This window comes from Rhinolophus sinicus, chromosome 1, assembly GCF_057876585.1.
Source record: "Rhinolophus sinicus isolate RSI-liver-muscle chromosome 1, RSI-T2T, whole genome shotgun sequence".
Lineage (NCBI taxonomy): Eukaryota > Metazoa > Chordata > Mammalia > Chiroptera > Rhinolophidae > Rhinolophus > Rhinolophus sinicus.
Window position 1 is genome coordinate 138,135,908 of NC_142501.1, and position 23,954 is coordinate 138,159,861.

General features: G+C 33.1%; 2 protein-coding genes across 6 annotated transcripts in view; one reads left to right on the forward strand and one right to left on the reverse strand.

The window, feature by feature from the left end:
* GNPDA2 (glucosamine-6-phosphate deaminase 2) overlaps window positions 1–1,282 on the forward strand; it is a 31,231-nt gene extending 29,949 nt beyond the window's left edge. Inside the window, exon 7 of the mRNA XM_019741011.3 lies at window positions 265–1,282. Coding sequence (XP_019596570.1) covers window positions 265–326 — 62 coding nt within the window. The 3' untranslated portion in view covers window positions 327–1,282. The remainder of the gene's footprint in view (window positions 1–264) is intronic.
* Window positions 1,283–3,475: 2,193 nt separating this feature from the next.
* GUF1 (GTP binding elongation factor GUF1) lies at window positions 3,476–23,086 on the reverse strand. Of its 5 annotated transcripts, none has more exons than XM_019741007.3 (17): window positions 22,700–23,086; window positions 20,955–21,066; window positions 20,657–20,805; window positions 20,302–20,382; window positions 19,304–19,381; window positions 18,398–18,481; window positions 15,007–15,071; window positions 14,287–14,490; window positions 12,791–12,930; window positions 11,499–11,622; window positions 11,003–11,135; window positions 9,982–10,125; window positions 8,718–8,851; window positions 7,577–7,678; window positions 6,457–6,576; window positions 4,916–4,952; window positions 3,476–4,089 (listed from the first exon to the last, which is right to left on the reverse strand). In XM_019741007.3, the coding sequence occupies exons 1-17, from the start codon at window positions 22,862–22,864 to the stop codon at window positions 3,952–3,954; spliced, it is 2,010 nt and encodes a 669-aa protein (XP_019596566.3). In that variant the 5' UTR covers window positions 22,865–23,086; the 3' UTR covers window positions 3,476–3,951. The 5 variants fall into 5 exon arrangements, with proteins under 5 accessions (XP_019596566.3, XP_088646062.1, XP_088646061.1 ...); XM_088789936.1 differs by having other exon boundaries at window positions 3,817–4,089; window positions 18,398–18,477; window positions 22,700–23,081; XM_088789935.1 differs by lacking the exon at window positions 14,287–14,490 and having other exon boundaries at window positions 3,817–4,089; window positions 22,700–23,013.
* Between the last annotated feature and the right edge of the window lie 868 nt (window positions 23,087–23,954).

The window sequence follows — 23,954 nt, forward strand, 5'->3', positions numbered from 1 at the left end:
ACTCCCAAAGCACCTGTACACATTCTAGATCTACAGATTCATAAATTGTAAACTGGTATTTACTAGTTAAATTTACTAGTTAAATATCACTTTACAGTTTAAACATTCTGAAACATTGCTATTTGAATTTTTTAAATAAACTATTTTGTATCAGATGGGAACCAATATACTTACTGCATCTTATAAAATCTTTTGTTTTCTAAAGTAAATGAAATATAGTTCAAAATTTAAAATACAACTAGAACTGTGCTTTTTTTCTTTAAGGTTTAATGCATGTGCACAATAAACTTGTGGATCCACTATACAGTATGAAAGAAGGAAAATGAAGATTGGAGCAAAATTCTGCCTGAATGAACAGAACACTTTTATAAGTAGATGAATTGTCAGCTATGCAATATGATAAAACATGGGGGATTTTTGAAGATTGTCATTTTTGAAGTCAAGTATCCGTATGTTAAACATTCCATATTTAGAACGTGTCCACTTCACACTAGGGTTTAGGAGAAGTAGTTGGCTCTCACAGATGTTTTTTATTATAAAGTATAGAACCCACATAACCACTATAAAACAGCACAGAAATGAAATGCTGGTCTGTTTAAAAATTTAAAAAGTCATTCTAAAGGTGAAGACTGTACATCAAGTACATTCATGTGACTCCACTGGCATTTTTAGATTTTTATTTGTTAATCCCATGAAGACGCTCCATGCCTTTCAGGTATCAAACAACTACCACTGCAAACCTTTTGAAATGCTATCTTTATATTTTCTGCACATTACACAAGCTTTATGCACATGGTTGCCTTAGTCTTCTTCCGATAGTAGCATCTGGACATCAAAAGTCCTGCTATATATTGCTGATACAGAAAATCTGAAGAGATGACAGTGCCTAAAAGTACATATATGTCCCTTTGGAAAGTATGTATAAGTGCATGATTTTTGTGCACCTTTTTCTGCACTTTTTTTTAAACAAATGTGCTTTTGTTTTTATTTAATGACTTGGGTTCATGCTTCTAATGTAAGCATTTGGCAATTATGAGTTAAACCTAGCAACACACTTAAGGAAATTCTTTTGAAGAAAATTTTCTGATTATTGTTAAACTTCATAAATGATTAGCTTTATTCCTTATATATATGTCTAAAAGGATAATATAATGAAGTATATATATATGAAAGTAATTATTGTAAACTATTTTAGATTGCCGTAAGAACTTGCATCATTAAACTGCAAATAAAAGTATATTGTTTTCTATCTTTAACTCAAATAAAGCTTATAATAAACAAATATAAGTTATCTAAATTTTATTTCCAGAAGTGGAATTGAATACATGCGTCTGAGAGAATCCAACAATTAGGTGGCTGTGAGTTTGCATTTAACTTTTTGTTTGCTGCCATTATGCAATTAGGCGATTTAAGTTAAAAGGCAATGACTGGGTCTGTAATTTCTTAGTCTTGCTGCTGGGGAGTAAAAAGTACTCCTGTTTCCTCTGCATATTTTTTTATCTTAAAGAACCATTACTTATATAGTGCATAATTGCCTTGTGATTGAAATGCATTTACAGTTAAGTTCCTTAAAAAATTTAAATAGAAAATAGAAGTTCAATAAAAATAAATAAAACTGTTAGAATAAAATATGCTGCTTTAATTCCAGATAATGAAAGTGTAATAGCCTTCAGTGTTATAAATGGCTTTTAAATGACAAGTGATTCAGTATAATATTCCAGTCACACCTAGTAATAAATGTATTGGTTACTGCAAACTAATCTAGTTACCTTAGGTCATATAGTATCATGGTAAAAAAAAAGTTAGATATCTTTTTTTTGATGCAGTTAACCAGTAATTACTGTGCTGTAAATGTGCTAGCTGAAACAGTCTAAATGATATTTCCATTGCTGTCCTTGATGTTAAAGAGGCTAGTTTTAGGTCCATGTACTCAAGCTCCTCAGCAAACTCCTTTCTGGCCACTCTAGCTGCCTAACTCAGGCGCTAAGTTGCTGCTTCAGAGAGAAAGAACTAAGACGCCTACTGAAGATCCTTCCATAAGAGGCAAAGTATGGCTAAGAAGTGGGGTTTGGAGGAAAAAACCCTAGGCTCTGTCAATAGCTATGATGTTGGGCAAAACAGTTTGAGCTTCTTCCCCTATAAGACAGGATGGTAATAGACCTGTACCCCGATGCTGTATATCGATTGAATGAGGGAATGTCTACAGAGCTCAGTCACAGATTAAACTCAATAAATCATGAAAGTCATCTGAGCATGACCAAGTGAAAAAAATCTAAGCTTATGCTAAAAAACTTGAAAAATACTTTTTTGTACCATTATTACCATCAATAAAACTATTTCTTAAAGAGTCAGAGGTAAAAGGAAGACAATTAATGTGTCCAAGTTGCAAGCATACTAATAAGGCACAAATACTAAATAGTAGACACATGGCGCGTGCTATGTGCCAGGTGTCAACTTGTAACTTTTCCTTGGCAATCATGGTAGAACAGAACATTTTGTTTTAGAAAATGTATTTAAATGCTTTTCTAGTTTCAAATGTAGTGCCATTTTCCAAAATACTATTGTCATGAAGCTCATATTTCATATTTTATTACATCAAAAGGGATGGGGAAGCTATCTCAGCTGAATTACCTAGGACTAAATCACAAGTTATTTATTTAACCCCTATATACAATTTTAAGTAAGTCCCCACTATCTTAAGTTATAATTAAAATTACCTCATGATATAATAACCTTAGTATAAAATTCACCATTGATAGTCTTATCCCTAAAAGACATTTACCTCATTTAATTCAGTCAAGGTAGACAACAAAAATCAAAGGCTAAATTACAGTTGACCCTTGAACAACACAAGTTTGAACTGGGCTGGTCCACTAGTAAGTGGATATTTTTCAATTAGCCTGTGTAGTTCAAGTGACCCTCTCAGTTCAACCTGGCATTGTTCAATGGTCACAGGCAGCTGGGAATATGCATATGCAAAGGGCCAACTTAAATTGAAGCGGGTGGTCAGTGCCCCTACCCCCGTGTTGTTCAAAGGTCAACTGTATTTCATCTTACTGTAACACAATGTGCCCTCTAGTTTATTCCCTGACATGGGAGTTAAAGAGTACATGCTTTGCGGTAAGACAGCCATTTACTGGCTGTGTGACCTCAAGTAAGTCACTTAACTACTCTAAAGCTCAGTCTCCTCAATTAAGAAATCTATACAGTAATTATTAAACTGTCATTAATAATAGCTGCTACTAATACCAAACACCTGTCACTCTGCACAAATGCATTTTAATTATCAGAAATAAGACAGCCCCTACCCATAACTTAAATGCATATGTAAACCATCTAGTTTCAAACTAACATTTACAAAAATTTGATAAAAAACTAGAGCACATGTCTAGACAGTACGTCATTTGACTACTTAATAACTGACTCGTATATGTCATCTACATTTAACCAGCTAACAACAAACTGATACTTAAGGTGATTTTGAAAATATTTTATCTTGGGCTTGAACTAGATAGCATCTTAAGTATAGGGAGCTTTTAGTGTCAAAAAAATATGCATGTAAACAAAAAGTTAAGATTTAGTAAGAACTTACTATGTGTTATACACTCTTCTAAGTATTTAAAACATATTATCTCATTTATTCACAACAATCTATGGAGGTAGTAATATAATACTGATTTTACTAAAAAGTAAATAGACAAAGAGAGGGTAATTTACCTTGCTGTTAAGTAGTGGAAAGGAAATTTGAAACCAGGCAATATGGCTTCAGAATTCAAGCTCTTATCCACACACTACCTTTCAAAGAAAGCCAATAGGTTGTTTAAATCTGAAAACCCTGAAAGCAAAAAGCACATTTTATAATTTCCATTCTGTTGTCAACATAACTTTCTAAAAAAGACTAAAGGGTACACAATTTTTAATTTATAAAAGTTCCTTGTATTTTCCCACCAATTATTTATCAGATTGTGTCTTCAGAACTTTTATAAAAGCATCTTTTGGAACTTCAACATTGCCAACTTTCCTCATTTTTTTCTTTCCTTCTGCTTGTCTCTTCAAAAGTTTCATTTTTCGGGTAATATCACCACCATACTGAAAAATATTTTAAAAATTGGATGTCCAAATCACTCCATTGAAAAATAAGCAAGCAATCACACAGACACATCAATATAATTACAACCTTGCAACTATTAACCATGAGTTAGACACCTGCAAAGACACCTCTCTAATCCCCTTCCTAACAGAACCTAATTTTACTGCCTTAAACAATGATAAAGGATCTATCTATCTATCTATCTATCTATCTATCTATCTATCTATCTATCTGTATGTGTTTTTGGTTGGAGGTGAATATCCCCAAGAAAACCCAGGATTATATTACGCCTGTCAAGGAAGAATTATCAATCTCCTTAGTGGCTCAAGAAGTTCTGGATTATATAGCTATAACTAATACAGAAACTCACATAGGCAAAAATATACCAGTACCTTTGCAAAGGATTTAGGAAAAGTATCATTTAATTCTAATAACTAAATTAATAATTTTTTTAATAGATGCGACAACAAACTTGGCAAGGCAATGTAGGAGGTGGATTTCAATTCCCATACTCTTCCCAATAATCTTTCCATATAAATTAGATCAACAAAATGTGTTATCCTGTTCATGTTATAAAATACTTTCTTTGATACTATTCCAAACAGGAAATTTTTATAAATGAAAAAATATTTAAGAACATGCTCAAAATGAATGAATATGCTATCATAGTCAAGCTGAAATTTAGCTATTAAAAAAACACACCAAAACTTGGAGATGAAATACAGTATTATAAAAACCAACAATGGAAACCAATATTTATACCCCCTTTGATTTTAAACACATAAAATAGATATATTACAAAGTAGACTACAGGTAGATACATACACATTTTGCCAAAACATTTTTCCTATAGGCTTTCACACTGTAAAAGAGAAAACTTTGTGTAAGTACGTAATTTCATTACACTGTTTAAAAGTATTTTATTTTCAAGGTTTCCCCTTTATTAAAGATTTGAATGATTGTGTTAGACACATGTAAACATGCCATAAACAGATAGCTCAAATACTCTTGTATTTGATTTTCGTATATTTGGGATAAAATAGAAAATGAATTCAACATGAATATCAACATATATTTTACTAAGAATAAAAAAGGTCAAAGTTTGTGGGAAGTCTTGATGAGGCCAAATTCAAGCATGTTGTGACCGTGATTACAAGAATTATATAAGGTCATTTTACTACTATTATTACTACTACTGCTATTACTACTACTAGTAGTTCCAAAACATTAATTCATAATGCCATCTAATGTCAGTCAAGAGTGACTAGGAATATAAAAAATAATATATTACTTTTATAAAACCCACTTCAGGGTAAACTAAATAATTTTAATATATCCATCCAAGCAGTTACAAATTAATCTATTTCTATGTTTCTGAGAATTTTGGAGGATAATTTAAAATAGCTCCATTTCTATGCATTCCATAAGATGATATAAACTTTTTTTTTCTTTACGGTATTTTATACCTCAACACAATTATGTTTGCTCTTTTAAATTGCACTTTTCAGGATATTCCCAGGTTATCAACTCCACTCTGCCTAACCTCTGGGTACTCATGAAACACAAAATAACTAACTCTAAAGTAAAATGGTGTTAGAATATTAAATTCATTACAAATATAGGCATAAAATTTTTTCCAAGACCATACAAAAATGATGGTTGTATTTCACCACCACTGATACAATAGGTTTGGGTTAAACTAGAATTGAAGAGCAATTTCCAACTGAGGAGACACATGACTTCCCAAAAGTATTAAGACTATCAAGGAAAGGAAACAGGAAATGCTGCAAGACACTTCCTGCACTTACTCTTGCTAGTAGAGCGCCTTATTCAATGTTCTGATTTATATATCATGTATCGTGAAAAAGCAGTTTCCTACACAAATTAGCCTATCTTCCATGGCTCTATCACATGTGAGGTCCTTAATGTAGAATGCAAAAGCTTAACATGAAGCTAGCTAGCTAGCATTTCTCTCTCACCTTTCTGATTTCCAACCTGACTAGCTCTGAGGAAGTGATATTAAATGCTTCAAGTAAAAATCATAACTTAGTTTTATCTTTTGGAAGAATATCTCCAAAACCTTTTTAGTTTCAATTCCTATTAGCTTACAATCTACTTGAAGTGATAAAACCATAAAACCTTTTTCTTCAAATCCATACACATTTGATTAAAAATCATAAATATTATCACCCAAACTGTTACAATTAAAACAGTCATCACTTAAATTAGTGGAATTAAGAGTCGGATTAGTGTTTTTACAAGTAGTAATAAAGTTTAGGCCAATGTTAAGTTAAATTTTTCAATATTTCATTTTCTAGGTATATCATTCCTAAAACCAACCCAAACAAAAATGAATTTCAACTCACGTTTCTCTTGCAATGATTTTACTTCCAATAGAAGCTTGAATTGCTATCTCAAACAGCTGCCTAGGAAGAGAATCCTTCAGACGTTCACATATGGCTTTGCCAATAGAGTATGCTTTGTCTCTGAATCAGAGAAAATGCAATTATTTGCATATACTAAATAAAAATGTTTAAGCAGCCTCTAGCCCATATGCATAATCAATATAAAGGTGATTCTTTAAGGAGATTCAAATGGAACTTGTTTATCATAAATATCACTTTCTGAATCATACGACTTTCCTGATTGCAAAAACAATAGAAAAACATACATTAAATATAAACCATTCTTGTGTCCTACCACTCACCCATAGAAAACCACTGTTGAACATTTTAGAATGTTTGTTAAACATATATCCTTCCAGTTATTTTACTACATATATATGTTTTTTTATACTTTGGATTGTAGTGTGTTTATACACACACACACACACACACACACACACATATATACGTTTTCTATCTCTTTAACAGGTATTTTTTTTTTATATCAGTAAATATTACTCTACAATATAGCTATGATGGCTTAAAATAATAGATATGAGTGCTCCATAATTTTAACTCATCTGCTATTTCTTGAACAGGTAGGAAATTTCATTTTTCGTTATTATAATACTTTATGATGATGAAAAACTTTTTGTTCTCAATTCTACATTCATAATAAAATTTTACAAACATTTTCTTTTACTTTGTCTTACCTGGTAAGGGAAACAGTTCTTCCCATGACATTAATCTAACTATCGTACTTCTCTCTTTATATTTTAACAGTTTGGAAAGAGAAACATGGAAAAAGAATGGAAGGGAAACTAGTACTGGGAAATTTAATTACCTTTAAGTTTTTCAAAATGTAGATGTCAAATAAAAATGAGTAACCAATAATTAAAGAAAAACATGTCACTTGGAGGTGTCCCCCGCTGCCTCCTGCCAAGCGCATCTGCCCAAATACTCCTGACTCCTTAGAAGCCAGCCTGCCTCTCCCCCAGAGGCCCCTTTGACTTTTTACAAATAAAGACACTTTTAGGGGAAAAATAAAAAATGTCAAAAGTGGTTGCTTTCACATTCCATGATTAGTTTCTATTCAACTTACTTGTGTACAACAGTTACTAGCTCCTCTACAGTATTTCCATTCAGTAGAATATCCATTTTTACAAGTTCTGCTGTCTGGTAGCCTGCATCTTCGTAATCAAAACTAACAAGGGAAAATGTCCAACAGGTAAACATTATACTGCCTAAGAGATTTTTTTTTTCTTTTCAAAACATCTTTATTCTACTCCCTATACCTCCTCCAAAACATTTAACTTTCCATCAAAATGTTACATACATATTTCAGATGAATGGATCTAAATGACCACAGTAAGGGACAAACTGCATCATCTTTTTACATTGAGAAGGAGAAAGGCAAAAGCAAGAGAAGTATGTCCTACAGGGGGAAGGAAAACAAACTGGTAAGCCAGTTCAGAAAAACGGATCACTGAAGGCAAATGTCACCTTCTTCCCAGCATTCCCTCCTAGCAGCTGGCTGGCTGTAGACAACAGTATATACTAACAGGTCATTCTCAGATTCGTAAGTTGGATTTCTTTTAGTTTTCTATTTCCAATTAAATCAATGCTATGACATTGACAAACATACATTAATAAATGAGGTTTTGGATTTCAGATATGGCTCTTCAGTTTGAACCTTCATAGGGCTATTCTGAGGATGAAATGTGTTGATAAATGTAAAGCACTAGAATATTACCTAGTACATAAAAAGTGTTTAAAACACCCTCCCATAGCACACATAAGCACTTAGTGTCAGCTGTTAAACATTAACAACATGGTAAAAGCTTACAATGCTAATCAAAACAGACAGGTTTAACTTGCAAAACTGAAGTCTAATGAGAGAAAATTTCTGTTATGTTTACATGTCTTTACAATTATGGACAAGAACATATATATTTCCCTATTGTCTTAATTTTAAAACAAGCTGGTGCCTAGAGTTGCAAATATGTTTGGTTTCTAAAGGTTTTAAACAAGAAGGTCACAAAGTGATACTAATAATCTGTAAAATCAGATTAACTCTTAAAGTGTTCCTACAATTCTTTCTTTCTTCAAACATCATTAAGCATTTACTGTATGAAAGATACCATGTTAAGTACTATGCAAAATACAAAGAGAGACAAGATATCCTGCTGGTCAGTATTTCAATAAAATTGTCCAAGTATCTGAATTTCCCATTAAATTTTTACCTAGCATATCCGGAAGACAGGGATTTCAAAGAATCATAAAAATCCACCACAATTTCATTCAAAGGAAAGAGATATTTAAGCATAACTCTATTTTGATCAATAAATACCATATTCTTCTGAATTGCTCTTCGAGCCTAAAAAGGGCAGAAAAAAGGTGTTTAATGATAACCTATTCAAATGATTTAAAACAAATATAGACAAATGTCAATTACCAATTCACAAATTTCCTTACAAATACTAATAAAGAGTTGGCAAAACGAAAGAATATTTCTTTAGTGACCTAGTAAAAATTTGCAAGGAATATTTATAATACAGGGAGGACCATTTCGTATTTCAATTACAGTATACTTACTACTGAAAGTTTTTAATCCTTTGTCTTTTAACAATTTTATGATTTTGAATTATACAGTATTTTACTTAATAACAAGTCAAATGTAACTACAGATAAAGTCAAAGTTCTAATTTCTTGTTTTACAAATAAAGAAACTTAGGTACAGGGAAATTAAGTGACTGACCAAAGTTATAATCTAGTTTGTGATAACAGAATTAAAATTCAAGTCCACTAGTCACCACTTGAGAGCTCTTTCCAATATATGAGTATGTCACGGTAGTTCAAATAGGTATTTTTTGAAGACTATGATCATACCCAATTTTTAGAATAAATAATTTATTACAATGTGACAAGAACTAAAGCAAAATGGAAAACATCGTCCAATCAGGTCTTTCAAGTATTATTATTATCTTTGAAACTATATTCAATATCAAGTACTCAAAAAAGCTAAAAGAAATTATACTTTTAGCTACTCAAGATAAATAAGCATCCAATTTCTTTCCTTTGAGTTAAAATATCAATTCAGTAACAGAGATGATCAAAATTCTGGCACTATTTTTATTTAAAATAAAAAATAATTTTTGAAGTGTATTTCTCTCTATATATATACACACACACATATATGTGTATATGTGTGTGTGTGTGTGTATATATATATGTGTGTATATATATATATATATATATATATATATATATATATACATACACACACACACACACACACACACACACACACACACACAGCCACCCCCCAACTCCTGCCCCCCCCACCCCACAAACACACATACCTATGTATGTATGTACAGGTCTTTATGAAAATTTCTTATAAATTTAGTGTGCTCCACAGAGAGAAATCTTTCAAAACCTGAGCAGGGAATCACTGCTTGAGAGGACTAAAATTTACTTTTATATTAAATTGTATTATATTTATACCTGGCAAAGCATCATTATTTTTCCAGTATATTCATTTGGTGTGATAATTGTGCCCAAAACAACTGGCTCCAAATATTCTGTTACTTTTGACTTATCAGGGAATTGTGCAGGATTGATGATTGTAATTTCCTTTTCTCTGTATTCCTAAAAATAAGAAAAACCAGTAGTTAAAATCTTTTTTTTGTTTGTTTTAAGGGACTGACTTAGAGGTTTATTTCTTCTATATAGCTTGGTGTGTCAGTTAAAATCTTAATTGTTACATGTTTTAAAATTTGCTTTTAAAATACAGTATGTTAGAATTTGTTATTGAATTTGTCGGAATTAATAAAAACAGAAGTCCTAAAGGTTAGAATATTATCTTAACATGCTTTAGATTAAAAAACCTCCAATTATAATCATTTGATATTAATAATTATTAATTAGTAATATATTCTAGTTATTGACATTTACTAAACATATTTCATGTACCATTTAGAAAAGTATTATGTAAGAACACATTTTAATCTGCCCCTTATGAGGCATTATAATCAGTTTCCAAAGTTAATTTTGTTGGAAAATACAGATACCGAAGCTAATATTTGTTTAAAATGAATAGATTGCCACTTAGATGGAATACAATATTGTCCAGGTCATTAACCTGAAAGCTAAAATTTCCTACCGCCAGGTAGAAATGAATGCTGTGTTTTATAAGATAAACTCTTTGTAACCAAAAATGTATTCTTTATCTTTGTGCTGGATTTAGAACAGTGCTTTTTATTACTAATTCTGATTTTTACTCTCAGTATCATACTAGTATTCATAACGTGGAGATTTTATCAAGTTAAAATTGTTTGTATAATAGTTCTCACAAAGCTTCATCAGTAATCATAAGATAATTCAATTTTTATTGCTATTAATCAAGAAACATTGAGATTTAACATCTAGTCAGTTAATGGTACACAAGTTTCTCTTGCCTTCTGCATACACACACACACACACATATACATTTAGTTTTCCCTTGTATCGTGGTTCACAACAGTACCTTTATCAATTTTGCTGATGAAAGAACAGCTTTATATGAAACAGTAGGGGTTGTCAAAATAACAGAAGCATTATATTCTTGTTCTAGTCGCTGGTTAAAAACTTCCATATGCAAAAGTCCAAGAAATCCCAACCTGAGAAAGAAAAAGCCAAACTGTAAAATGTTTATGTCCCATAAGGCTCTATTTTCTTTGATGATACTTTGTGAGAGAAGGGGTGGAATCAAGAGTCGTTCAAACATTTCACATCATAATGAAATGCTAGCATAATTTCATTAAATAAGATTTAAATGTTCCATTGGGATTCTGTTTAAAATCACTAAAAAAAATACCTACAGAATATGGATCCACAATGTGAAAGAGGAAGACATTGTTTTATTGCACTTTACATTAATATGAACTTACCTTCAGAAATGTTCAAGAACAACAAACCATTTAAACTACTTTTCAAAAAAAAAAAAAAAAAAAAATGGGACCCTTAATGTAAATGAATCTTACCTCCAGCCGGCACCTAGGGCAAGGCTACTATCCCGATGAACCGTCACACTGGAATCATTTAAAGTCAGTTTTTCAATAGCACTCTTCAGGTTATTATATTCAGATTGATCTACAGGGTACATTCCTGAGGACACAATGATTTCTTATTATCACATGTGAAAAGCTTCTTACATAGCAAACTAAATATATTGCTTCCAAGATCAAAATTAATCATTTAGCTTTTAAATGTCTTTCTTGTATTTCATTCACCAAAATACTGGTTTGCTTAAAAAACTATGATCACATTACACTGACTTCAAAATATCTTGCAAGTTCCATAGCCTTAATGAATTTACAATTGGATTCATATTCCAAGTGATGTTTTTATGATTTTACAATTATATAGGGAAAACACAAAAGAACCATGGTAATAAGGCCTAGAAAACTACATTGTTTATTTCAAGAAATGAAAATGGAAGACATTCCACAACCACAAATGAAACTCCATTAGCAGATAAAAAACAGAAGTAGAAATGAGAACTACACTGAACTGTTAATTCTCTAAGGCAGATTATCCATTAAAGCCAAAGATAAATTTTGCTTTTTTCAATTCACTGACAAAAACTACAAAGTTACTGATTCATCGGATTATCTTTCATCTGACATCTCAAGTCCTTACCTCTCAAGTCCTCTAAAATCTAAATGACTGATTTTGCCTAAATGTGGGGGTAAACAAAGTTCTTAATTCCCAATGAGAAATACAAAAAAGAGAAAAAGAAGGGCTAGGTGGACACTTAGCACAGAGTAACTTGATGACCTTCAATCTTTTTCAAATGTCTGTAATTCCACACAGTAGTAAAAGGTTATGAAGTTATGCATACGTCAAGTGACACTATTCTCTGCTACGTCTACACTAGTACAATATAATATTAAAGAAAGGCTAGCCAAGGGGAAGGTACACGGTAATAAAAAAACATGCTAATTAGAAAAATATTTCAAATATAATGACCTACTCTCTATGAAAACAAGTAGGAAATTCATATTACTATGCTCTTCCATATATCAAAGAGCTTGTTTCTTAAGAACTTATTTCTTAAGAAGCTGTAAACAAATTTAGGAAATTATCTCCCACAAAAAGTTTTACTATACATATGAAATTAGCTAGTATGTAAATAGCACACAAAAAAAACAAAGAAACAGAGTATCCTGGAATTAGCTGATATTTAATTATTTAAAATGAGTACTTCTAGTAATTTTTATTTCAATTTACAGAATAAATTGGCCGTCATCCTTTGAATCTATGAGCTCCTCACCTGCAAATACCATTGGTTTCGCTGATTTAAACCCAGGCAAGGGCTCCACTGGTTGTTTATGTAAATATAATGTATCTCCTATTTGGGCTTCAGTGACATCTTTCATCCCAGCAATCAGATAGCCCACCTGTCCTGCATATCTAAATAAAATTATTATATGGAAATATTTACTGCTTTAATGTTTCAAGCGCATACTCACAATAAGCTCTACCTTTCCAGGAAATGATCACTTTCCAAACAAAACCTCATGAAACTGAAAGTAAGTGCTACATATCAATTCTCAACTTCAAGGATTATCAGCAAAAGAACAAACATACCATGCCTCAAAAACCTATTAGCAAGGACCTCTGCAACACAACAGGCCTAAGGCCTTTTTCATGACTCTACCCACCTTTGCGTATTAAACAACAGCTTCTAAAACATAAGGTAAACATAGTGCAACTGGCAAGTACAGAAACACAAAACAATTCTCATAGTGCAAAGCACTATTTTATTAGTGAATTGCGTTACAAATGTGCTTTAAAAAAGAAAAAAAAGATAAACTTTTACCCAAGCACAAATATGTGAACTCTCAGCAAATCAGACATCTATTTGATATTCCTCTTGTAGGAAAAGAGCAAATCCCAAAATTTCAGAGATTTAACTTAGTGTTGTTTTTTAAAGAAAATTTCCTACATGATAACAAACTCACATTTAGGATAAGGTACAAGAATCTTAACTGGAAATGCAGTAATGCTCAATATATGATCTATATGGCAGAATACAGACAGACTTTAGAAATATTCGAGTAACATTAAATAGTCTGACTCTCAATTAAAATAAAAAAATGTACGGAGCAAAATGTGCTAGTTTTAGACATACAACAATAAACTATTGAGTGTGACCCATAGTAACTAGTTTAATACCTTAATTTTTACAGATGAGAGAAAGCTCCAACTATGTGCCCAAGGTGATTTATCTCATTAGTACCTGGAGTACTGACAGAATACTCAATTAAATATTATATTTATAAATGAACTCAGAACACAATTTTTCCAGTGTACACTGCCTTGCTAACCCCACATGCCATAAATTCTAGTTATTTAAAGTTTTACCATGAATTCCACAGTAAAGAAAATTATAAATTTTTCTTCACTACTTTTACGGTAAAAGATCTAATTATAAAAAAAAACTAAATGTCAAAATACCTGATATAATAAGTATGAGTGAGGGAACAATCTCACTTTCTCATTAATACCTCAATATAGAATCAATTCTGCACCAGATCATAAAATTAGTTATCACTAGTCAAAAGGAATAAAAAGTGTATCAAATTTCTACTGTCCTTTACACACAAGATTCCTCCCCAAAGAGCATTCACTACAGAGTTGCATTAAATAATCAGGTATGGTTTTTTTGAGTTACCAAATTGGAATCATTCTAGGTATACCAAGTTGATAGAGGATGAGATAGAAACACATACAACTGTATTTTAATTACTAACGTGGATTACTTACAGTTTAGGAGTTGGCTGCTCATTAGGATTCAGAACTCCTACTTCATTCACTTCATATGTCTTTTGAGTATGTGCAGATACAATTTTATCTCCTTTGGAAACCATTCCATCAAATAACGCTACACTGGCTATCACACCCCTATACTGGTCAAAGGTGGAGTCAAATACCAAAGCTCTCAGGGGGTTTTTGCGATGTACTTTAGGACTATTAGAAATGAGTAAAAAGTAAACACACACATAGTAGATTAAAACCTTAATAAAATGCCTTTTATTAACTCAAATATTATGCTTAATTTATTCTAGTACTTAAGATTGATAACTGACAGCCAAAGTAAAAGGATCTTTCTATAAAATAAGGTAAAATGCCAATGTTTATATTAGTCTAAATTTAACCTCGAATTTTAAGTAAATGACTATTTTAAAATTACTTATGAAACTGATGAAATATATTGTTCGATATTAAAGCAAATAACCACAACTGCCAATGTAGTCAAGTCTCCTTACAATGATTGTTAAGACGAGATCTCCTATCATCCTTGTTCTTTCCTTTTTCTGTACTGTATTTGCCTTCTATATATTACTAAAAATAAATGTAAAAATTTATTCTCATTGACCACAAGAGTATAATTCCCGTATCAACTAAGCTAAAATAGCAAATTAAATTGATGGTCTTTATACTATTAAAGATAAACAAACACTAGAAAAATAACAAAATACTTACGGGGGTATTCTTTCAATGATTGCCTGAAGAACACTTTCAACGTTTGTTCCAAGTTTAGCAGAAATCTAAAAACATATACATGAAAAAAACGAATGTTTAATCTTAAAACTATACTTTTCTTCTATCCTGGTGACAGAGCTTTATGATCAGGAAGAAAAATAAAAGATTTCTAACCGTTATCGATTTTAAGAACATAGTAAAAAGAAGCACAAAGCATATAGTATATTGACAAATGTCCTACCAGTACAGTTAGGTGATTCTACAGTTCTTGGATTAAATTACAAGAGCATTCCAATTATGGTGCTGAAAGAGCAGTGGACTGAGAGCTCAAAAATTCTAGGCAACAGTCATGACTCTGCATGAAATGTATAACTTTGATCCATATATATTTCTTTACGATTAAAGTTCATCTGATAAATGAAGTGATTCTTCATATTCTTTCTAAATCTCAAAGTTGTTGTGTAGACAGAATTCGACAGTATATGCAGATGGCATACAGGTAATTATAAGGCATATTATTATTATTGTTCACACTGAAAAATCAAGCCAAAAGACTCAATACACATGTGCATGACTGATCTTTGTCACCACCAGTAAATGGACTGTCTCTGAAATCTTGATTTCAAAACCCACTCCGTGAACTCCACCTCTTATCCTTCAAACTCCCTCTATATCAGTTTCTCATCTCAACAATAAGGACAATTTGGGCTGGATAACTCTATTTTGGAGGCTGTTCTATCCACTGTAGAACGTTTAACAGCATCCATGAAAACTAATCTATCCATAAGATGCCACTAGCACCCATCCCCTAGTGCGGCAACAACAACAAAATGTCTCCAGACATTGCCAAATGTTTCCTGAGCGGCAAAACTCACCCCTAATGAGAACCACTGCTCTAGACTCTAATACCATGTTTGGAACAACCCTTTAAGATCACAACCTCTAACCCATTGAATTAGACTTTTTTTCATTATCCATTAGTCCTCTGCCCTCTCCTTTCCCAACTGAGACTCCAAGAAACACTATTTACAATCACTGTTCAACCACTTTCTATTCTCCCTCTTTCATAAGCAGATGGAAAAACCTCAGCTGTGACTGCATCCAACTATATGCCTTTCCTATGCTTGTAACCAGAGCAGCTTAACAACAAAATCAAATAACTGGTCTGGCTAGTTTCTTGTGAATTCATGACCACAGATCTCATTATGGAGTTAACATGCCCTGGCAGTCCCAGGATGCATTCCTTCCCTCACAAATTCACATTGCCACTCAGTACGATAATTCACACTACTTTCCTTCAACCCACATTTTCCCCTCCAGCCAATTCACTCTCAGTTGGTAACTTTGCCTGCCATTTCATTTAAGAAAACATCAAAAACTCCCTTATCCAAATATACAGACCCATCTGCATCTTTACCCATCTCTTTGCCTTCTCCTTTTACAATGTGAGTATTCCCACTTCTCTGACAACTCATTCCTTCCACACTTCTATTCTGAATCCTACTCTCTAATCCTAATCCTTACTGTAACTCCCTAAAAACTGGCAATATGTAGTCTGACTTCCAGGATCTCTTCTCTACCTACACTCCCCCTGGAAACTGCATCCATTTCCATGGCCTCAACACCACACACATGCTAATGACTCCTAAATATCTATCTCTGACCCAGCTCTCTCCATGAAAGCCTGAATTGTACACTTTTGCAATGTATCTATTTGGATGTGTAACAGACATTTCAAACACACTATGTCCGAAATACAGCTTTTTATATCCCCCCCATATCTGTTTCTCCCCAGGTATAATACCAATATTCAATTAGTTGCTGAAACCCAAAACTTCATTATTCTTCCCTTTATTTCATTTCCTTACCTGTAACTCACTAGCAACTCTATCATATCTACTAAATGTACATCAAATTTGCCCACTTCTCCAACATTATCATCACGTACTTCGTTACCATTTTGCCACTGGGTTACTACTGCAAGCTGGTTTCCCCATCTCTTCTTCCTCTTCTCCAATCCATTCTCTATGAGGCAACCTAAATGATCAGTTCATTTCCTCTTTTGCTTTAAAATATTTTCATTATCTTAGAATAATTTTCAAACTCCTTAGCACAGCAAGAGTCCCAGCATGACGTGATCCCCGCCTACCCCTATCTCATCTAACTTGCCTCCTTTCTGTCCCTTAAACATGCCAATCCTCGCCAAACATGCCAAGCCTTTCACTTGGTCTTTCCTCTTCCTAGAATGCATTTCTCCCAACTCTACATTTTTTCAGGTCTTAGTTCATCAAAGAAGCTTCCTTCCCTAAGTTATTCTGCATCACAGTAGCTCTGAGAAAAAATAAGTTTTCCAATGTTAACTGTGGTATTTCACCTGGAACAATACAATTTGTTGAATGACTTTCCTTGACAACCTCTGTTTTATTCAATAATCACTATGCTTACTTCTTTACTTATTTAATGACTGCTTCACTACGCAGAATATAATAAACACAATGAGACAGGGGTCTTGGCTGTCCTGTTTACTGCTGCCCCCCTACTTGGCACATACCAAATAGGTATCTGAATGAACTGTATACAGACGTATTAAAATCAGAATAGTTAATTACGCTTTAATATAACATAATCCAAGTTATGAAACCATGATTCCTGGATGGCCTCAGGTCCCGCATGCTCCATAATAAAAACCATTACATTCTGTGTGTGCGCATTCAAGAAAAAAAAATTGCTTTTTCAGTTATTACCAAGTTACATGTAATCTACTGTGTTAAGGTTAAACAAACAAACAAAAAACACTCATCACTTGAAACTTGCTTTTTCAAAAATCAAACAGGATTGAAAGTGGAAGCTAAACATATCGCTGCACTGACATACATACTATACAAGCAGTAGCACAGCACAATTTGGCTGTGGCTATTTAACACCCAAACCGGCATTTGAAAGGTAAATTTAAAAAGTCAAATATAATTCTCTGGCTAGCCCTTTATTAAAAAGTTCTTGTCAATTCCAAGAATACGTAGAAGCATCTTGAAATTAGTTTGAACCTGCTCTTCAAAGAGAGTATTTCCACAGAGGCAAAATGGCACATGAAATATACCGCAGTACGTTGCAAAAGACCAACATTTTAGTCCTGGCACATCAGCTGTCTAGACCTGGAAACTTAAGAAAGTGACAAAATCTCTTTCAACTGTATCACAAGAATGACTTCTATCTGTCTGTCCTAACCATGTAATAAGGACTTTTGGTGAGGATCAAGTGAAATAATAGTAAAAAAGACTCTGTAAAACTATAAAAATAATATATAACATGGGCTATCAAATACTATGAAATTTCATTTAGGACAACTATATTTTCAAAAGTATAATCAAGTCTTCATAAAAAGGTGTTTTACCTTAATACATTCATCACTTGGAATATCAAACATCTTTTCAATTTGTTTTTCAACCCTTGCAGGATCAGCATTCTTCAGATCTATCTTAAAAAAAGAATTCATTATGTCTTAATTTAATAAAAGCAAAATATATTGTGTATTAATTAACAGTATTTGGAAACAGTTAAAAGCATACCTGCTTTTAACCTAACTGACCCCTCTGATTTTCTTTTAAAACTATTAATCTAGATATAGGCAATGCAATTTTAATAAGCATGGCCACTGAAAAACAGAGGGCAGACAGCAGAGCATGCACAAAATGTAGGCAGTTAGCTACTCAAGGCAGAAGAGTTCTGTAACAATTTATCAATTAACACCATATTAAACTGATTTCATAAGTCAGATATAATAGAACAAACTGTCTTACCTATGGTCAACCTTGTTTCCTTAAATCCAGTATAAAAAATATAACTGAATACAATACAGATTTTTAAATTAAGATTTTTAATTTATTAATTTTAAGTATAAAAGTTAAGGTTTATTCACAGTGCTTAGTTTAGCACTTAACTGTTATAGTTCATGTATTTTGTTGTTTCCTCCTAGATCAGAAGCTCCTTTTCTTTTCCTATATATAGTTTAGTGTAATATACATATTTTAGCTGCTTTGCATGTATACCTTTCCTACAGAAACAGCCCTCCATCTCTCCTTGTAATTCAGGGAAACTATCTTCTCAATTATATGCAAGGGTATAGGAGTTTGAGCTACAATTCTATCACGTGCAATTCAAAGAAATAAATCCCACCAATATATTTAATAAATAGTTGAAAATCCCACATATAAAAAAAATAGTATACTTGATATTCAAAAACTAAATTTACTTTTAGAAAGTAAAGTAATAAATAGTACCACTGTCTCATTGTAATTACCTTGTTTATAACTGGAATTACCGACAACTGTGCTTCGAAGGCAAGAAAGAAATTTGCTACAGTTTGGGCTTGAATACCCTAGAAATATCAAGACAAAAGATATTGAAATGCTCATTTTATCATCTATCACAAAACTTACAATTCAAGACTTCCACACATCTTCAAAAGCAAAAGTCTAAGGCAGATGATGGTACTTTACTTCCTTGTATTTGGATTATTCCCTGAAAAATTCTTTTCAGTTCAGAAGGCATTTGTTGGAGGGAACTGTATTAGACATTAGACACACAAGGGTGAAACATAAATCCTCAAGTTCATTAAAGCCTCCTAAAGGATACAGTCATGTGATGCAGATTACAAAGCCTAGTACTATGTATATAAGGAAGAGACTAACTTTCCCTGACAAAAATCAGGGAAGGTTTAATACAACAAAAAAATCCTTGGGTTTTGAATGAAGAATTTGTGAGAAACTGAAAATATCAAAGGTGTATTTTAAACAGGATAGCATAGATCTTACATAGTCATCTGCTAAATATATTTTTATTGTTATGTTTATACCACAAAAGAAAATGATGTTATTGACATGTTTCTTTCAACCTAACACTTCTCATATTATTACCTTAAATCATCCAAAATGACCTCAAAAATATTTTTTCAAGTTCTGCTAAAAATTGACATGAAAAACTCACTTTAAGAACTGCTAAAAATTGTTTTTTTGTACAATATATGTATAATATGACACACTTCAACAAAAAATAGAAGAATTCCTCTGATCAGCTTAAATATTTTAAAAGATGAACTAGTCAATGTCACAAAATGCTTTAGTTTAATAAAACTTCAAATTAACAAGAAGGACCAAAGCATATGGTTGTGATTAAGCAATACAATAAATCTTAATTTTTTCAAACATAGAAAAATTCTATTTCCAAAACATATTTTAAAGAAAACCTCTTGAAACAACCAAATAGCATGTCACATCATATAAAATTTAAAGTACCTACCTCATTTGCATCGACCACAAGTAGAACACCCTGACAAGCAGACAGTGACCTGGATACTTCATAACTAAAATCAACATGGCCCTGAGAAACAAAAAATATTGATACCTCTTAATGTTAGCTATAATATTTTTAGGGAGGGGCATTATGGCAAATCTATTGACTCAACTTAATAAAAAGTTAATAGGTTTCTTTTGTTTAGCCCACACTTGTGAAACAATTTACCCAAAGAACAATGAGAAAACAAAAAGCAAAGTTACATGTTTAACGTTCAGTTCAAAAACTAAACAAGGATTTGTTTTCTCTATTAGTACAAGGCTGACTTTAACAATGGAGACAAAATTAATACTAAACTTACCGGTGTATCAATGAGATTTAAAAGGTACTGCTTTCCTTCACAATTATAGAAGAGAGATGCTGTCTGTGCTTTAACAGTGATTCCTCTTTCTCGTTCCACTTGCAATTTATCAAGAACTTGCTTATTATTCTTTGTTTTATCAATTGTCCCTATAAACATAAAAGCATATTTCTAAGGGCTTTAATAAAAGAAACAATACTGTATATAAAATTAAAACCAAATTTTAAAAAAGCATGATAAAAGTAATTATCAATTACTCATTGCCATCAATTAAGTATATAACATAAAATGAAAATACCTGTTAATTCCAGGAGCCTGTCAGCTAAAGTACTTTTGCCGTGATCCACATGTGCAATGATACCAAAATTTCTAATATTTTCAACAGGGAATCTAGACATGTCAATTTTTTCCTGGAAAAGGGTGAGAAATATTACGTTTATGACTATAAATTTTGCATAAGATGAAACAAGTATTAAAGAATTATTAGTATTCTTTGAACAATTTCATTTATAGCATTTATATTGTTTACATTATTCCTCTGATAATAAAGTCATGTATGGCTAAATTCTTATGAGCAATGAATTACAATATGACTCATTGACTACATTAGTTTCACTGTCAAAGGTGACCATTCAGCTTAATATAAGTTCCTCATAATATTTCTATCACGAGGAATAATACTTCTATTTCTATAAAAAAGCTACAGAAAAGCTGAAAGAAAAAGAAGAAATTATTTGCCTCATCACACATTTAATCACCAGTCAGGTCTATTTAAAAATCTGTGCCGCTAATAGTCTTCAAAATTTAAATTAGATACAATTCTGTTACTCCGAAACTTCTCTAAAGAGAGAGAAAAAGATCGTATCTGCAAAAAAAGATTTATTAACTTCAAATTCAAAAATACTTTAAAATTTACATACTCCTGGTGTTTAGTTGAATTGGTATTCATGTAAAATGTCAGTTTTTTTAACTCTAACCATTTTATTTTCCCCAATAAAATCTGTATTTTATAATCAGCAAAAAAGAAAAAAAGTCCCTGAAATAACAATAAAAATACAACAGTCTCATGAGCTTTAAGTTTCCCTTTTTATAAGTGCTCCAAGACAAGGCAGACAATAAGGATGCAAACGTATCTGAAATTCTGCAAAAAAACTAAACTTCATATGCTTGCCCTGTAGATTTTTTCCCATCATTCTATTTAAAAAAAAAAAAAAAAAAAACGAAGAAAAAACAGGACAGCACCATATTTAAGAACTTTGAATTGCAACATAAATTCATTTTAAATTCCATAGGCATTTTAGAAAAGGGCAAAACTGATTCATTTCATGTAGTCTTATTTTTTTCATTACTCATAACCTGCAATTACTTCACTCTGTCTAAACTACTACTGGTATCTCTTCGTTGTTATCAGATAGTGTAGTTTTCAGAGTTGCTAAACCCCACTTTCTCCAACCACGAGAATAGTCAGAACCAAACGTTTGCTTTGGCTGACATAAAATACAGTAGTATGAAGTTAAGGCAAGTACCCAGAACTTTATATTTTAGATATTGGACTAAAATTTCTGTCTTCCATCCTGCAATCTTCACAAATAGGCATTTGATGGTTTTATTAGTATCTCATTTAGTAAATTAAGAAATAGTCACAGAAAAGTCTAGCTTGCTTGCCCGGGTCACATGGCTAACACGCCAAAGGAAAATAGAGGTTATTATACTAGCAGCTTCTTCAGCAGCATTTTAGGAGCATTAAAGTCATACATGCAAAGCGCTTAGACCAGTGCCTCGCATAAACAGTGAAGTATTAGTTACGGTATTGACATTACAAATTAGAAAACTCAGGAGGTGACTTTGGCCAAGGTCACACAGGGGAGCGGTGAATTCAGAAATCACAGAGGGGCCCGCGCTCTCAGCTACGCTTCCTTTATACCGTAGAATCGCAACCTGCGTTCACAGGTAGTCCCAGGAAGCCCTTCACATTTCCAAATTCGCAAGGTGCATCCTCCCAAGTTTTAATTCGTGGCTAATGTGAAACTAAGGGGCAGTCACCTTGCTCTCTGCAGAGCTGTAAAGCCTGTCCAGATTCCTCGAGTCGGCAGCAGCCCCGCGGCACCGCGAGGGGCGAGGCGTGGGCAGCACACGACACGCAGCCCCGGTGACCCACGCCGCGAGCGCGCGTCCGCGCCGCCAGCTCCGACCCGCAAGAATCCACATGTCCCGGGCGGCGGAGACGTCAAGAGAGGATCCCCAGACGCGACGGCGCCATCGCCCTCCGCTCGGTTTTCCCCAAGACGCTGGGCCAGGCGCGGGCGAACGGAACTCAACCAGACTTGGGGAAGAGGAGAAGAAAACGTGCCACGAACAAGACCCCCCCACCAACTAGCTGAACACCGGAAACACAGTGCCGGTCGCCGAGGTACCCACGTCGCACGACGTGGTGACGTCAACGTGCCTCCACGCCAACGTGCAAGGAAGTCACGTGAGGGGAAGCGCTCGCAAAGCAGTGTTCGTAGTGTAATTAGCATAACGCTGGGATTTAGGATTTTACCAGATGGCAAAGTAATGTTGCAATTGTTTTATTATCTGGCAGTCGGAATATATCCCCCATGTTGTCAGGTCAGTGATATCGCTAATATCTTAGCGCACCTGAAAGGAAACGGGAGGTAAAATTGATTGCAATGTAACCTGGGAAAGTTTTGGCCAGAAGTGAAGGTGGAAAAACGTTATACCCCGAACTCTCTAATATCTCCATCGTTTTCATGTTTCGACTTCAGCAAATGTTTACCAGAGCCCTGGTTACGTAAGGTAGGGTATAATAAGAGAAAATGAGACCTATCTGCCACATCTCATGTCTGTCGTCCACAAACTCCCTTGGGGTTTTCTGCAATATCCAGGGTTTGGTGCAGAGGCAAGAGCTAGCAGCTGTGTTGGGTTCACCATTGTATTGTTTCTAGTTCGTACTTGGAACGACTATAAATTATGACAGTACCCGATGCACCAGTAATTGCTGCTGTCACCTTTGTTAGAGAATGAAATTAACAGCTACCTTGAAATGCAATGAACACAATCATTCAGAATAGGTCGTATAAATCAGTGCTGCCTAAACTTCAATAATTTGCATATTATCCTCACCGATTTTCACCATGTTCTCATGCTGCTATTATGTAATGGACATTTTTCGTCAAATCAACTTACCTTTTATACTTAAATTATTTTAAAAGAAAGAATTGTATTATTACCACTAATGGAAAAGCCACTCACCTGTCATAAGCTGAAAAATGACAGTAAAATAAGTGTAATGAAT